The sequence below is a fragment of the Mesoplodon bidens genome (genome assembly GCF_964165515.1).
Source record: "Mesoplodon bidens genome assembly, chromosome: 11".
Classification (NCBI taxonomy): domain Eukaryota; kingdom Metazoa; phylum Chordata; class Mammalia; order Artiodactyla; family Ziphiidae; genus Mesoplodon; species Mesoplodon bidens.
Genome location: NC_138167.1, coordinates 63,583,032 through 63,597,478, shown reverse-complemented (window position 1 = coordinate 63,597,478; position 14,447 = coordinate 63,583,032). Strand labels below are relative to the sequence as shown.

At 49.9% G+C, this 14,447-nt stretch overlaps 1 protein-coding gene across 9 annotated transcripts in view; it reads right to left on the bottom strand.

The window, feature by feature from the left end:
• The window catches only part of TTLL1 (TTL family tubulin polyglutamylase complex subunit L1), a 38,183-nt gene that overhangs the window by 19,795 nt on the left and 3,941 nt on the right, over positions 1-14,447 (bottom strand). For 3 of the 9 annotated variants that reach the window (XM_081248675.1, XM_081248668.1, XM_081248676.1), the window contains one exon: positions 5,982-6,098. In XM_081248675.1, coding sequence (XP_081104801.1) covers positions 5,982-6,094 — 113 coding nt within the window. In that variant the 5' untranslated portion in view covers positions 6,095-6,098. Of the gene's footprint in view, positions 1-5,981; positions 6,099-9,353; positions 9,551-9,987; positions 10,079-14,447 lie in introns of those variants that run through there. The other 6 variants (XM_081248669.1, XM_081248672.1, XM_081248670.1 and 3 more) reach the window with 4 other exon arrangements.

Sequence of the window (14,447 nt, the reverse complement as noted above, 5' to 3'; positions counted from 1 at the left end):
GCACACAGGAGATGCTCAATAAATGTTTATCAGTTAAAGATAACATTGATTTTGATACCAAACTAATGAAAGTCAGACTCTGAAGTCAGGAAACTCATTGACTCGATATCTGCACCCAAAGTCAGAAAGGACAGGGACCCCCTAAAACCAAAACCCCAGGGACTTCCCTGGTGGTCCAGTGGTTAAGAATCCGTGCTTCAACTGCAAGGGGTGCAGGTTCCGTCCCTGGTCAGGAACTAAGATCCCGCATGTCACGTGGCAAACCCAAAAAATTAAAAAAAAAAAAAAAAACAGGGGTCATTTAAGGACCCTCAGTTGGCATGTGATATTCTTGGAGAGACCCCTGATAGGCCAGCTAAACTGCAAAGCCCCCAGTGAAATGAGAGTTGAAAGAGAAATGGATTCCTTATCCTCTAAGAAAGCCAGTCTCCCTGCCACATCTGTCTGACTTCCCTAGCCCCCCCAGAGAAGCAGGAAGGACGGAAGGGCTGGCACCCACAAGGGAGTCCTGGAGTCACAAGACAAGGCAAGGTCCTCTCTGTACTCCCTGCCCCCAACCCGCCCCCTTCTCATAGCACCAACCAGAGGGTTTCTTTTGATTCCATAATCACTAGAACAAAAGGATTAAAAAAAAACCCACTTTTTATTATGGGAAAGCTCAAACACACGAAGAAGTATAGAGAAAAGTGTAACAGAACCCTGTAATCCAGCTTCAACAGTCACCACGAGGCCAGTCTTGCTTTGCCTGTACCTCACAGCGCTGGCTTATTTTGAGGCACTTCCCAGATACCATATCATTTCATCCAAAATATTCCTGTTAGAATCTCTAACAGTTAAGGACTCCTTTTTATATTATATGATATCCTATTTTATACTGTTATCACAACTAAAAAAAAAAAAGGAGTGCAGCCAGTTCCATTTTTTTTTTTTTTTTTTTTTTTTTGCCTGCACCACACAGCTTTCAGGATCTTAGTTCCCAAACCAGGGATCGAACCTGCGCCCCAGGCAGTGGAAGCGCACAGTCTTAACCGCTGGACCGCCAGGGAAATCCCAGGAGCAGTAATTCCTAAATATCATCAAATATTACTCAGTGTTCAAATCTCCCCAGTTGTCTGATAAATATTTTTTTACAATTTTTGCAAATAAGGGCCAGGCCTTCTGATCAGTTGTTCTCTCTCTCACACATCTCTTTAAATCTATACATTCTCCCCCACCCCTCCTTAATTTTTTTCTAGGCAATTTATTTGTTGAAGACACCGGGTATCTGTTCTGTAGGGGTTCTCACAGCTTCCTTATTTATCATGCTCCCCAGGGCCCTGTACTTCCTGTAAGTTGGGAGTCAGACCTAGAGGTCTGATGAGCTGCAGGCTGATGGGGGCAGAGCTGCGTCCCGGGGTGGCATCCAGCCGGAGAGCCTCTCCCTTCGGGATGTCAGTGACTAATCAGCTGCACCGCCCAAGAGAAACAGAATGTGACCCGCAGCTGAGTCACATAGTGAATTTTCTAGTAGTCACATTAAAACAAAAGTTAAAGGGGGACTTCCCTGGTGGCACAGTGTTTGGCAATCTGCCTGCCAATGCAGGGGACACGGGTTCGAGCCCTGGTCCAGGAAGATCCCACACGCCGCGGAGCAACTAAGCCCATGCGCCACAACTACCGAGCCCGTGTGCCACAACTACTGAAGCCTGTGCACCTAGAGCCCGTGCTCCGCAACAAGAGAAGCCACCACAATGAGAAGCCTGCGCACTGCAACGAAAAGTAGCCCCCACTTGCCACAATTAGAGAAAGCCCGTGTGCAGCAACGAAGACCCAACGCAGCCAAAAAAAAAAAAAAAAGTTAGAGGTGAAAGTAATTTTAATGTATCTTATTTAACCTAATATATCCAAAATATTATCATTTCAACATATTACCAACATAAAAATTTGTGATGAGGAATTTTACATTTGCTTCTTCGTGCTAAAACAGGAGCATACATCACACTCTGGCACATACACCTCTGTCTGGACCAGCCACACTTAAGTGTCCTATTGTCCTGTGGTCAGCGGCCTCTGTCCTGCACAGGTGTCGATCCTTATGTCATGAGGGGTTGCAAAACGGTGCAATTCTCTTTTTGCATTCCTCCTTCATTTATTGGCAGGAATATTTCTACAAGGAGAAACTTCCCTTCGTCAACAATTTAGATAACCCATGAATGGTTCCTCCAGGGAAGACTGAGTAAGTGTGTGATTCTTTCCCTTTACCAGTTTTCAAAATAGTGAGCTGGTTCCCTACCACCTGCAGAGGTGTGATGAGCTGTGTTCTGGGAACCTATCACTGCCAAACGAATTACCCAACATTAGCTACTTCAGACAACCACCATTTTATGATACCTCGAGGTTCTGTGGGTCAAGAATGTGGGTAGGGCTCCGCTGAGTGCTCTGACCCACGCAGCACTGAGGTCACTGGGTGGGATTCAGCCGGCTGGTCTGGGGGCCCCGAGAAGGCTTCTTCCACATCCGGCACCTTGGCAGGCACGGCTGGAAGGTGGGCGCAGCTGCAACTTCTCCAGCACGACAGTCCCGGGACGGTCAGGCTTCTCATGTGGCAGCTCGGGGCTCCCGCAGGGGGTTCCCACACAGGAGGAGGAAGCTGCTGGTTTCTTAAGGCCTGGATCACACTGACTGCATCCCACTGGCCAAAGCAGTCACAGAGCCCACCCAAGGCCAGGAGGAGGGGAACGAAGACCCCATCTGCAGAGGGAAGTGGTGTCAAAAACGTTGTGGCCATTTTAATGTGCCACAAATTACGTGGGGTTTTGTTCTGTTTCAGTTCTTTTGGGGGGCATTTTTATGAACTCATAGATTCAAACATGATTCTTGAGTTTCAGTCTGCTGTAATTATTCTTACGGAAGCTCTAGTTGTCCCTATTTTGGGCAGAAGGAACTCTGCAAGCTGTCTCCTGAGTTTTATTAACCTGAATCCAGCAGGCCTCGACGACGTCCTCGCTTTCCCTTAAGACAAGCTATTCTGAGCTCACCTTGTACAATTCTTCCTGAGGCCCAGCATCAGGCATTTCTCCAAGGAACAAAGGACCCTTCGTTATAAATAAATGTTCACCTACTGTGTAGCCAAATTGTAAAAAGGGTCCCAATTGTGCCCCCCTCAACTCCCATCAGGAGGTAAAATATATTTCCCCTTGAACTGGGGCTGACCTAATGCCTTTCTTTGGCCAAAAAGAAGGGCAGAAGTGGTGGTGTGCGGTTTCTGAGACTAGCCCCGAAAGGCCTTGAGAGCTGCCACCTCCCTCTTGGGCCCCCGACACCACCACAAGCCCAGGCTAAGCCGGTTGGAGGGATGTGAGAGATTTGTGGAGAGAAGCCCCTGTCGTCCTAGCCAAGGGCATCCTAGACCAGCTAAGCCTCAGATGACCCGCCAGGTGACAGCAGATGTGTGAGTGAGCCCCGGCAGGAACAGTGAAGTCCTGCCAGACCAAAAGAACCGCTCAGCCAAACCCACAAACTCATGTGCAGCAAAAAATGGTTGTTTCAAGCCCCTAAGTTTGTGGTGTTTGTTACTCACTGTCAGTTTGGCAATGGATAACCCATACACCCCCTCCAGGAGAGCCAGTGTTTACCTGTTTCACACTCCTTCTACTTCCTGCCCACATGTAAGCTGTTTTTGCATAGTTGTTATCAGAATACAAATACAATTGCGTAATATGTTTTTCTTCATACTTACTGTTATTCAGTTTCCCAAACTGCTTTATAATCATCATAATTATTTCAATGGCTGTACCGTAATCCACTTGGTTAATCTATTCACCTTTCCCCAACCAGTTAATGTTTAGTTGTTTCCAATATTCTTCCCTAACCAATTTTTAAGACCCGACAGGACACTTAGTGCTTAAAGCACGAGCTCTCAAGATATCTCAAATATCCAAACTTATCATACTGTTTAGCTCTTTTCTTCTCTCTGTCATTCTCTTGTTGGTTAAAAAGAGCTCCAAAATGCTTCTCGGCATGAAGAAGCAAGCACTCAAATCCCCCCCGCCCCCATCCCTGGCATGTGACCAGCTGCCCAGAGAAGCCGAAAGAACGCGCTGAGTTCTGCTGGGCCCCACAGCACTGGGCAGTGGGACACCAAACAGCAAGTATAAAATACTGTCCTGTTCAGCCTTCTTTTCAGAGCTCCCATGAAACAGGGCTCTGGATAAAGGATTTCACTTTACCTCTGAGAAGAAAGAATGTAAACTTGACACTTAACCATACACAGGCACTGAACTACTCCATAAACACCCTCCCTCTCTGCAGTCCACACTCCTGAAGGGAAATTAGGTTGCAGTTTGTTTGTTTGTTTGTTTATTGGCCATGCTGCCTGGCTTGTGGGATCTTAGTTTCCCAACCGGGGATTGAGCCCAGGCCCTCGGCAGTGAACGCGCGGAGTCCTAACCACTGGACCGCCAGGGAGTTCCCAGGTTGCAGTTTAAAGGGCAGGTGACTTCACTGCTGCCAGGAGCAAAGCTAGGGTCACCTCTCCATCCACCGCTGGAGCTGGAGGCTGCGTGCTGCCTACTCTGTGCCGAGGCCCAGCCAGGCTCCGGGGATGCTGAGATAAGCCAGGCCAGGTCCTCATTCTCCAGGGGTTCACAGTGACACTGGAAGAGGGGACAGGCTGGGAAATCACAAATCACGGCACTCAGCATGTGCTGCCATGGCACCTGATAGAGCAGCCTGGGAGGGCGCGAGAGGCAGAGGTGGCTTCCAGGGCAGCTGTGCTGGTGCACAAAGGACAGTGACAGCACGTGCTGATGCGGCGCCCACCATGCGCCAGGCACTGCCCCGAGTTCTGTGCTTCACTGCTTCCTTGAAACCTCAAACAACGGTATTTGCAGAGAGAGGCCAAGTCCTCTGCTAACAGACACACAGACGGCAGTGGAGGAGCCAGGGCTGAAGCCACGCATGGCTCTGGCTCCAGGATCTGGACATCTAACCCCTGGATGCACTGCGTCTCCAAATGGGGGGCTGAGGAGGCATAGAAAGCATAGCACGTACACAGATGGAAAAGAAAGACAGTTTCAGCAGTGGGTCAACAGGGGAAAACGTGCAGCCTGCTGCACTGGCGGGGACTAGGGGTGTAGCGGGGAAGAGAAGTGGCTGAGAGAAGCCGAGTAACATCTCTCAAGGTGGCGGCAGGGGGAGTGAGTCTGGGGCGGGGGGATGTACAGGGTGACAAAGCCCCTGCCGACCCCGACGTGTGCCCCCACTCACCCCCGTCCCCTCAAAGTTTCACTGCAGTGCTCTGGACCCAGGAGCTGCACAGGGTCAGCGAAGTATTTGGCTGAGGAACCCAGCAGGGATGTGGAGGCCGCCCCGAGGGAGGGAGCAGACCAGGCCTGGACCAAGGAGGACACAGGACCTCACCCTGAGAAAGTGAGAGGCGGGGAGAGGAGTCTAGGAAGACTCCAAGCTCCTGGCTGGGTGGGTACCACCCGGGACTCAGGGCCCACACACTGCTTTTCTAGCCTAACTCGCCTTTCTGTGGTTTCTCAGTCAGTCCAGCCGGCACCCTCTTGGCCTAACGAGAGGGAGGTGAAAGGAAGCACTGAGCCCTCCCCACAGCCCTCCCCACCCCACCCCACAGGATGCTGACCTCCCTAGCGCACCCCGAGGTGCCAGGCAACCGGGCACCACTGTGACCAGCATGAACTGGAGGCGGGTGGGGCTCTGGTTTCTCACCCAAATTCCCACTGCCGTGTAACCACACTCAGCCGTGCTGAGACATCCCGGGACTTCCTGATAACCAGGAGCGTGGACACTCCACCACGTATACTAACCCAGGGCCTCCTCCCCGCACGCACGAAGGGCCCGGGACGAGAAAAGTGTAAGGGGAGGCGGCACGATGGCGCGGAGGCGCCTGCACAGGACAGTCCGTGCGCCGGCATGGGATTAACCACGCTGATAAACGGGCTCTGGAAGACAACCAAACCCCGGTTTACACTTACCAGTAAAAATTCCAGTCCTCGTTTTCTGTCACTTGGACCCATCCTCTCTTTTCAAAGTTATTTATCAGCACCGACTTCTCGATATCAGTGACCCATTTCACTTTTCCTGCCATAATCCTGGAAGAGAGCACCTTATCGGAGCCATGATACTTAACAACTCACATCCCTCCGCCCAAAGGAGTCCTCTACGCAAGGTGAGCAGACGTTCCCCACCCCCAGCTCAGTCCTCCCCACAGTGGCTCTCAGCCAGGGCAGGTCACCCCCTGGGGGACATCTGGCAACGCCTGGAGGCATTTGCTTGTCAGGACTGGGGGTGAGGGATGCTTCTGGCATCTTGTGAGCAGAGGCCAGGGATGCTGCTCAACACCCTCCGACGTACAGGATGTCCCACCCCAGCCCCCGCCAACAAAGCATCCAGCCCCGAAGGCCAGTTGTGCTGAGACTGAGAATCCTAGTTAAGTGGGAAATAAAGGCAACACACGCTGAATGGCAGCTGTGACTGGAGCCACAAGGAGAGGCACGAGGACAGGCACCGCTGTGAGAGCGGAGGCAGCTGGGAAGGCGGCCCTGAGCGGGGACCCTGGAGCTGACTTCTGACGGGTGGGTGGGAGTACTCACCCCGTCTGGGCACCCCCCGTCCCCTCAAGTTCTGCCTATCTCCCTGCTGCTTCCCGATTCGCTACACCAATTCGCTCTCTTTAACTGTGGGTGATCTTTTTTTTCTTTTAATATTTATCTATTTGTTTATTTATTTTGGCTGCGCCGGGTCTCAGCTGCAGCACGCGGGATCTTTTTAGTTGCGGCATGTATGCGGGATCTAGTTCCCCGACCAGGGATCGAACCCGGGCCCCCTGCATTGGGAGCACGGAGTCTTACCCACCAGACTTCCACCAGGGAAGTCCCTAACTGTGGGGGATATTAAGTGTTTGTCTGACCACATCAATCCCGGTGAACAAGCAATGTGGCTCTCACTGTACTTAAAATACGCAGCCCCCTGGCCCTCACCTGCTTTTCCAGGTACATCTTATGCCACCTTCTCCCTCACCCGCTGTTCCTGCCACACTAGACTTCTCTGCCCACCTCCTCTTCTACCTCAGGGCCTTGGCACATGCTCGCCTGCAGCACTCCGCCCTGCTCTGCCTGGCCAAGCTACCGCCCACTCGTCTGCCAGCATAAGTGAATGTCACTTCCTCCACAAAGCCTCTCTGACTCTCCAGACCAGCTACGCGGCCCCTTGGCACCCTGCAGTTCTGTCCTTGCTAGAGGGCAGGAGCTGGCTTTCTTTGTCACTGCTTTGCGCCCAGGGCCTGGCACCGTGCCTGGCATGCAGCAAATGATCACTTCAGAGAGAATGAGTGACTCTGGTCACAGGCCTGTCAGTACCACCATGTGACTTTGAGAAAGTTTCTGGACTTGTTTCCTCCTTTGAATTCTGGTTTTCAAACTGCTGGGGCAGCCCAGGATTCCAGGCTCCCAGCCCAGCTCCGACCAGAGAAGGCTGCATTTGTCACACTTCTGTGTACCTCTTCACAGAAGGTGAAGGGCTTTCAGGAAGAAGGGCTTCTGTGAAAAACTGGGCTTGAAAGCCAGGGGACCTGATTAGCCTCGAGGGCCTTTTATGAAAGGAGGCACCTCCCCCATGGACTTGTAATAGCTTCACATTTGGGGCAACGTAACAGGGCAGAAAAGGCATGGGACGTAGAGATGGGGACCCAGGTATGTGTTGTCTGGGAGAGGAAAAGAGAAGACACTCTCAGGATAGAATCCACCAGGCTGAGCTCGGGGTGCTTCCACCCAGTGTCAGCCCACCCCCTCCTCACGCTGCCCAGCAAGGCGGGTAGTGTCCTCGAGGCGGGACTGTGGTCAAGCATAGGCCCCGGAGCTTGGGTTTGAGGCCCAGCTCCAGCACTCACTAGCTGCGTGACTTTGGGCAAGTTACTTAACCTCTCTGAACTTGTTTCCCCCTCTGTAAAATGGGGATAACAACAGTATCTACCCATGTCATAGGTTGGAGTGAGAAGTAAATGCGTGAACACATGTAAAGCACCGAGAATGGTGCCTGGCACGTAAGGAAGCACTCAGGGAGCATCTCATACGATTGTCATCATCCCCGGTTTTCAGATGAGGAAGCTGAGGCTCAAACGTTAAGAGCCTGGGTAAGAACAGACCAAAGGGACTGAGGGTGGCTTGAGCCAAACCTAGGGTGACCCTACTCTAAACCTCTTTCCACACAGCCCATCCTTTCCCTCTGTGAACGTGGCCTTCATCAGGATGATGGCAACATCCACAGGGCCAAAGCGAGGAATAAATGGAACCGCTCTCTGCAAACTCCACGTGCCACATGACAGCCACATCAGGTTGCTAACTGATCGGTCATGACCCACATGCAGGTCAGCAGCCACCACACGGAGATGATGGCAGAAGCACCACAGAAGCCGAGTCCCCTTGTGCTGGTAACTCATGTCTGTACTGGAGCAAACCCTGCACGCCTCACACCCCCTTGCACTGTCCAGGCCGACTGCTGAGGGGAGTTTACTTTTTCACCACGGGTGATTTGCACATACTGCGTTTGTTACAAATTGAAGGTTTGTGGCAACCCTGCATTGAGCAAGTCTGTTGGCACCATTTTTCCAACAGTATTTGCTCACTTCGTGTCTCTGTGTCACAATATTCTTGTAAGATTTCACACTTTTTCATTATTATATATGTGCTACAGTGATCTAGTGATCTTTGGTGTTACTACTATAACTCACTGAAGGTGCAGGTGATGGTTACCATTTTAATTAAGTAATTAATTTATTTTATGGTTACCATTTTTTAGCAATAAAGTATTTAGTTAAGGCATGTACCTCTTTTAGACAAGTTGCTAACGCCCAATACAGTCTGCAGTACAGTGTAAAGATAACTTTTAAATCCAGTGGGAAACCAAAAAACTCATGTGACTTGCCTTCTTGCGATAATTCGCTTCACTGCGGTGGTCTGGACTGGAATCTGCAGTTATCTCTGAGGTCGGCCTGTACTTGATTTCAGTCTGAACAGCCCTGCATCCCTGACCAATCCTGCTCGTACTCTGCCCCCTAGAGTCCAACTGCAGACACAGGATTTCGGTGAGAATCACCCCCAAGCCAGGCAGCGCCTACACCACAACCCACACCCTGCACTTCAAAGGCCAGTCTCACTGGGCGATCTCACTCCTGCCACAACTCCCACAACTCCACAACTTCTGGAGATGACTCAGAAGAGCAACAACACAGAATAACGATAAAGGCCGTACTTTATACGTGTGCTGCGCTTCAGTCATAAAATAGCGTGAAAATGCTTCCAAGGGTACAATCCTAAACCCAATAAGGCCGATGGGGCAAATGTTCTCACCTTCACTTTACTGAGCAGGAAATGGAGCCTCCGAGAAGGGTAGGTTTCCTCTCGGCCCCCTGCACCCTCCACCTGCTGTGTGGACAAGTGGTCACCAAGGAAAACATCTCAGCCTGGACCTACCATAGGTACTTATGGAGCCAACGGGAACGTCCAATTTCTCTTCAGTTTCACCAAATTTTGACTCGGATTCTTACCTAAAATAAAATACACAAATGATTGGCACAAAAACAGACATATGGATCAATGGAATAGAATAGAGAGCCCAGGGACCTCCCTGGTGGCGCAGTGGTTAAGAATCCGCCTGACAGTGCAGGGGACACGGGTTCGAGCCCTGATCCGGGAAGAGCCCACATGCCGCAGAGCAACTAAGCCTGTGCGCCACGACTACTGAGCCTGCGCCCTAGAGCCCGCGAGCAACAACTACTGAAGCCCGTGTGCCTAGAGCCCATGCTCCGCAACAAGAGAAGCCACCACAGTGAGAAGCCTGCACACTGCAATGAAGAGTAGCCCCCGCTCGCCGCAACTAGAGAAAAGCCCATGCGCGACAACGAAGACCCAACGCAGCCAAAAATAAAAAAATAAATGTATTTAAAATAAAAAGATTAGAGAGCCCAGAAATAAACCCACATACCTATGGTCAATTAATCTTTGACAAAGGAGGCAAGGATATACAATGGAGAAGACAGTCTCTTCAGCAAGTGGTGTTGAGAAAGCTGGACAGCCTCATGAAAATCACTGAAGTTAGAACACACCCTCACACCATACACAAAAATAAACTCAAAATGGCTTAAAGACTTAAATATGAGACATGACACCAAAAAACTCCTAGAAAAGAACATAGGCAAAACATTCTATGACATAAATTGTACCAGTTTTCTTAGGTCAGTCTCCCAAGGCAATAGAAATAAAAGCAAGAATAAACAAATGGGACCTAATCAAACATAAGCTTTTACACAGCAGAGGAAACCATAAACAAAATGAAAAGACAACCTATGGACTGGGAGAAAATGTTTGCATATGATGCAACTGACAAATGCTTAATTTCCAAAATATACAAAGAGCTCATACAAGTCAATAACAACAACAACAAAAAACCAACCCAGTCAAAAAATGGGCAGAAGGGCTTCACTGGTGGCACAGTGGTTGAGAGTCCGCCTGCCGATGCAGCGGACACGGGTTCGTGCCCCGGTCCGGGAAGATCCCACATGCTGCGGAGCAGCTGGTCCCATGAGCTATGGCTGCTGGGCCTGCGCGTCCGGAGCCTGTGCTCTACAACGGGAGAGGCCACAACAGTGAGAGGCCCACGTACCGCAAAAAAAACAAAGAAACAAACAAACCAAAAAATGGGCAGAAGACCTAAATAGACATTTCCCCAAAGAAGACATACAGATGGCCAACAGGCACAAGAAAAGATGCTCATCATTGCTAATTACTAGAGAAATGCAAATCAAAACTACAATGAGGTAGGGCCTCCCTGGTGGCGCAGTGGTTGGGAGTCCGCCTGCCGATGCAGGGGATACGGGTTCGTGCCCCGGTCTGGGAGGATCCCACATGCCGCGGAGCTGCTGGGCCCGTGAGCCATGGCTGTTGGGCCTGCGCGTCCGGAGCCTGTGCTCTGCAGCGGGGGAGGCCACAGCAGTGAGAGGCCCGCGTACCGCAAAAAAAAAAAAAAAAAAAAAAAAAAAAAACTACAATGAGGTAACACCTCACACCAGTCAGAATGGCCATCATCAAAAAGTCTACAAATAACAAATGCTGGAGAGGGTGTGGAGAAAAGGGAACCCTCCTACACTGTTGGTGGGAATGTAAATTGGTGCAGCCACTATGGAAAACAGTATGGCGGTTCCTCAAAAAACTAAAAACAGAGTTGCCATATGGTCCTGCAATCCTACTCCTGGGCATATATCTGGAGAAAACTAATATAATTTGAAAAGACACATGCACCCCAATGTTCATAGCAGCACTATTTACAATAGCCAAGACATGGAAACAACTTAAATATGTATCAACAGATAAATGGATAAGGAAGATGTGGTACGTATATACAATGGAATATTACTCAGCCATAAAAAAAGAATGAAATAATGCCATTTGCAGCAGCATGGATGGACCTAGAGATTATTATACTAAGCGAAGTAAGTCAGAAAGAGAAAGACAGATATCATACAATATCACTTATATGTGGAATCTAAAATATGACACAAATGAACATATCTACGAAACAGAAACAGACTCACAGACATAGAGAACAGACTTGTGGATGCCAAGGGAGAGGGGGTAGGGTAGGGAAGGATTGGGAGTTTGGGATTAGCAGATGCTAACTACTATATATAGAATGGATAAACAACAAGGTCCTACTGTATAGCACAGGGAACTAAATATATTCAGTATCCTGTGATAAACCATACTAGAAATAAATATGAAAAAGAATATATGCATGTATAACTGAAACACTGCTGTACAGGAGAATTTAACACAACATCGTAAATCAACTATACTTCAGTAAAATTTTTTAAAAATTAGGGGAACTTCCCTGGTGGTCCAGTGGTTAAGAATCCACCTTCCAAGGCAGGGGATGCAGGTTCGATCCCTGGTCGGGGAACTAAGATCCACATGCCGCGGGGCAACTAAGCCCGCGTGCTGCAACTACTAAGCCTGCGTGCTGCAACTACTGAGCTTGTGCGCCTCAACTAGAGAGGCCGTGTGCCGCAAACTACAGAGCCCATGCGCCGCAAAGAAGAGCCCACATGCTACAACTAAGACCCAATGCAGCCAAAAATAAATTAAAAAGAAAAAAAAAATTAGGGACTTCCCTGGCAGTCCAGTGGTTAAGACTCCATGCTTCCAATGCAGGGGGCACAGGTTTGACCCCTGGTTGGAGAACTAAGATCCCACATGCCGTGCAGCACAGCCAAAAAATTAAAAATTAGAAAAAACATTAATACACAGACGAAATGTACACAGCACAAGATCAAGAGGTGTTCTAACAGTTTATGAATGTAGCCAAATGGTAACTAACCAGAATATTCAGTGGATGGCGTCTTCTGTTTAAGTGCCCAACGGAGGATGCCTTGGGTTCCTCTCTTGTCGTGATAAGTACTTCTGAATTAGTTACTTATTGGCTCCCGCTGACCTTCCCAAGCTGCCAGGCCACCCCTTCACTTCACACAGCCCTTGCTCTGGCTGAACGCACCCCCCCTGTGGTGCTCCGTGCTCACCCGCGAACCTGTGCCCACGCTGTCCCTCCATCCGAACGCCTCTCTCCACCACTCTTTATCCAGCTCCACCAACCACGCGGGGCACAGTTCAAAGGCCACTTCCCCCAGGGGGCCATTCTCATCACCTTCACTGGAATTAGTGTTTCCCTCCTCGGGACCCCCTGCAGACCCTTCTTGCCATCCTTGCCAGCACTCAGAACTTCCCAACTTGCATTTCAGTTCTTTATGTACGTTCCTTCCATAAACGTGTGAGGCGAGGGACTCTCGTAGTCACCGGTTTCCCTCTCAACCCACTGATTCTAGATTTAAAGGGGAGCATTTGCAGCGAACCCTACAGTCCATCTGCCCGACCCCATTATCTCCAGCCCTTCAGCACATGAGATGCAAACAATGACTCCTTGTTATGTGAGTGACTGATGGACAAGTCCCCAAGGCTGGGTCCTTGGAACCTGACTCATCGCTTCCCTGGGAATGTTATGGGTTGAACTGTGCCCCTGAAAAGATACATTGAACTCCTAACCCGGGTACCTGTAAACATGACCTTATTTGGTCAAAGTAGGGCCTTTGCAGTTAAGATGAGGTCATTCGGGTCAGCCTTAATCCAATGACAGGTACTCTTATGAGATAGAAAGCTGGACACAGACACACAGGCAGGGAACGCCTTGTGAAGACACAAGGATGGACAGACAGACAGAGGGAAGGCAGCCATGTGCAGACGGAGGCAGAGATCGGAGGTAATGCTGCAACAAGCCAAGAAATGCCTGGGGCTCCCAGAAACTGGAAGCCACAAGGAACCCTCCCTTAGAATCTTCAGAGAGAGCACGGCTCTGCCAACACCTTGATTTCAGGCTTCTGGCCTCACTGCGCCACCCAGTTTGGGGCACTTTGATACCGCAGACCTAGGAAACTAATACAAGAGACAACCATCCTAAACACTAGGGAAAAACGAAGAATAAGAAATTTACACCCATAAGGAGGTTTACATATATATATTTGGGGAACAGAGCACAGTAAAGTGCTGAGCAAGAAGACAAGAGAGTCATTTATGGTTAAAAAAGGAAAAAATGAAGTAAGGCCGCCTCTCCTTTAAAAGAACCTCTTTTCAGAAATGCACCAAATCAATGTGGAAACCACCACTGAGAGCAGATGAAAAGGCAGCCTTGGGAAGAGCCAAAGGAGGGACGGCAGTTCCCTCCACACCCGAGGCTTAGAGATCCAGTTTGCTTAGAGACGCGTCTGAGCCATGGAGCCGCTGCGGATCCTGGCATGTCCTCTCCAGGCCTCAGCCTCCCCAGTGAAATAAATGGGAAAGAACTAATTCACTCTGTTACAAAGCAGAAACTACCACACCATTGTAAAGCAATTATACTCCAATAAAAATGTTAAAAAAAAAAAAAAAGAAAGAAAGTGACAGCTCCTGGGCGGTGCTGCTGGGATTACCAAAAGGTCAGGTGGGCGTGGACCTGGCACACAGCAGGTTCTCTGAACAGTCAACTGAGTGTGAAACGAGTGCATCAGGCAGAAAGAGCTTCACCCTGAAGCTTCCCCTGATTCGGCTCCACACGCGCCCCCTTTCCAGCTCCTCCTCCTGGCGGGCTTGCTGGGCCCCGCCCTCACACAGTAAGTGAGTACATATTTCTATCATCGCTGAAACAACAGCTACCACTTCCCGAACACCAGGACACATCAGGCCCCGGGCTGGGCGGTGTGTGTAGATCCTTCTCTACTGGGTACATGGTTACGGCTCACCTGAGGCTGGCAGGCAGGTACTCTCCCCACTTACAGATAGGAATGTGGGGCTTGGAGAGCAAGAGGCAGAGCAGAGACTGCTGCCGTGGCAACCTGCACAGTCTCCCTCCCACACGGGGTGTCA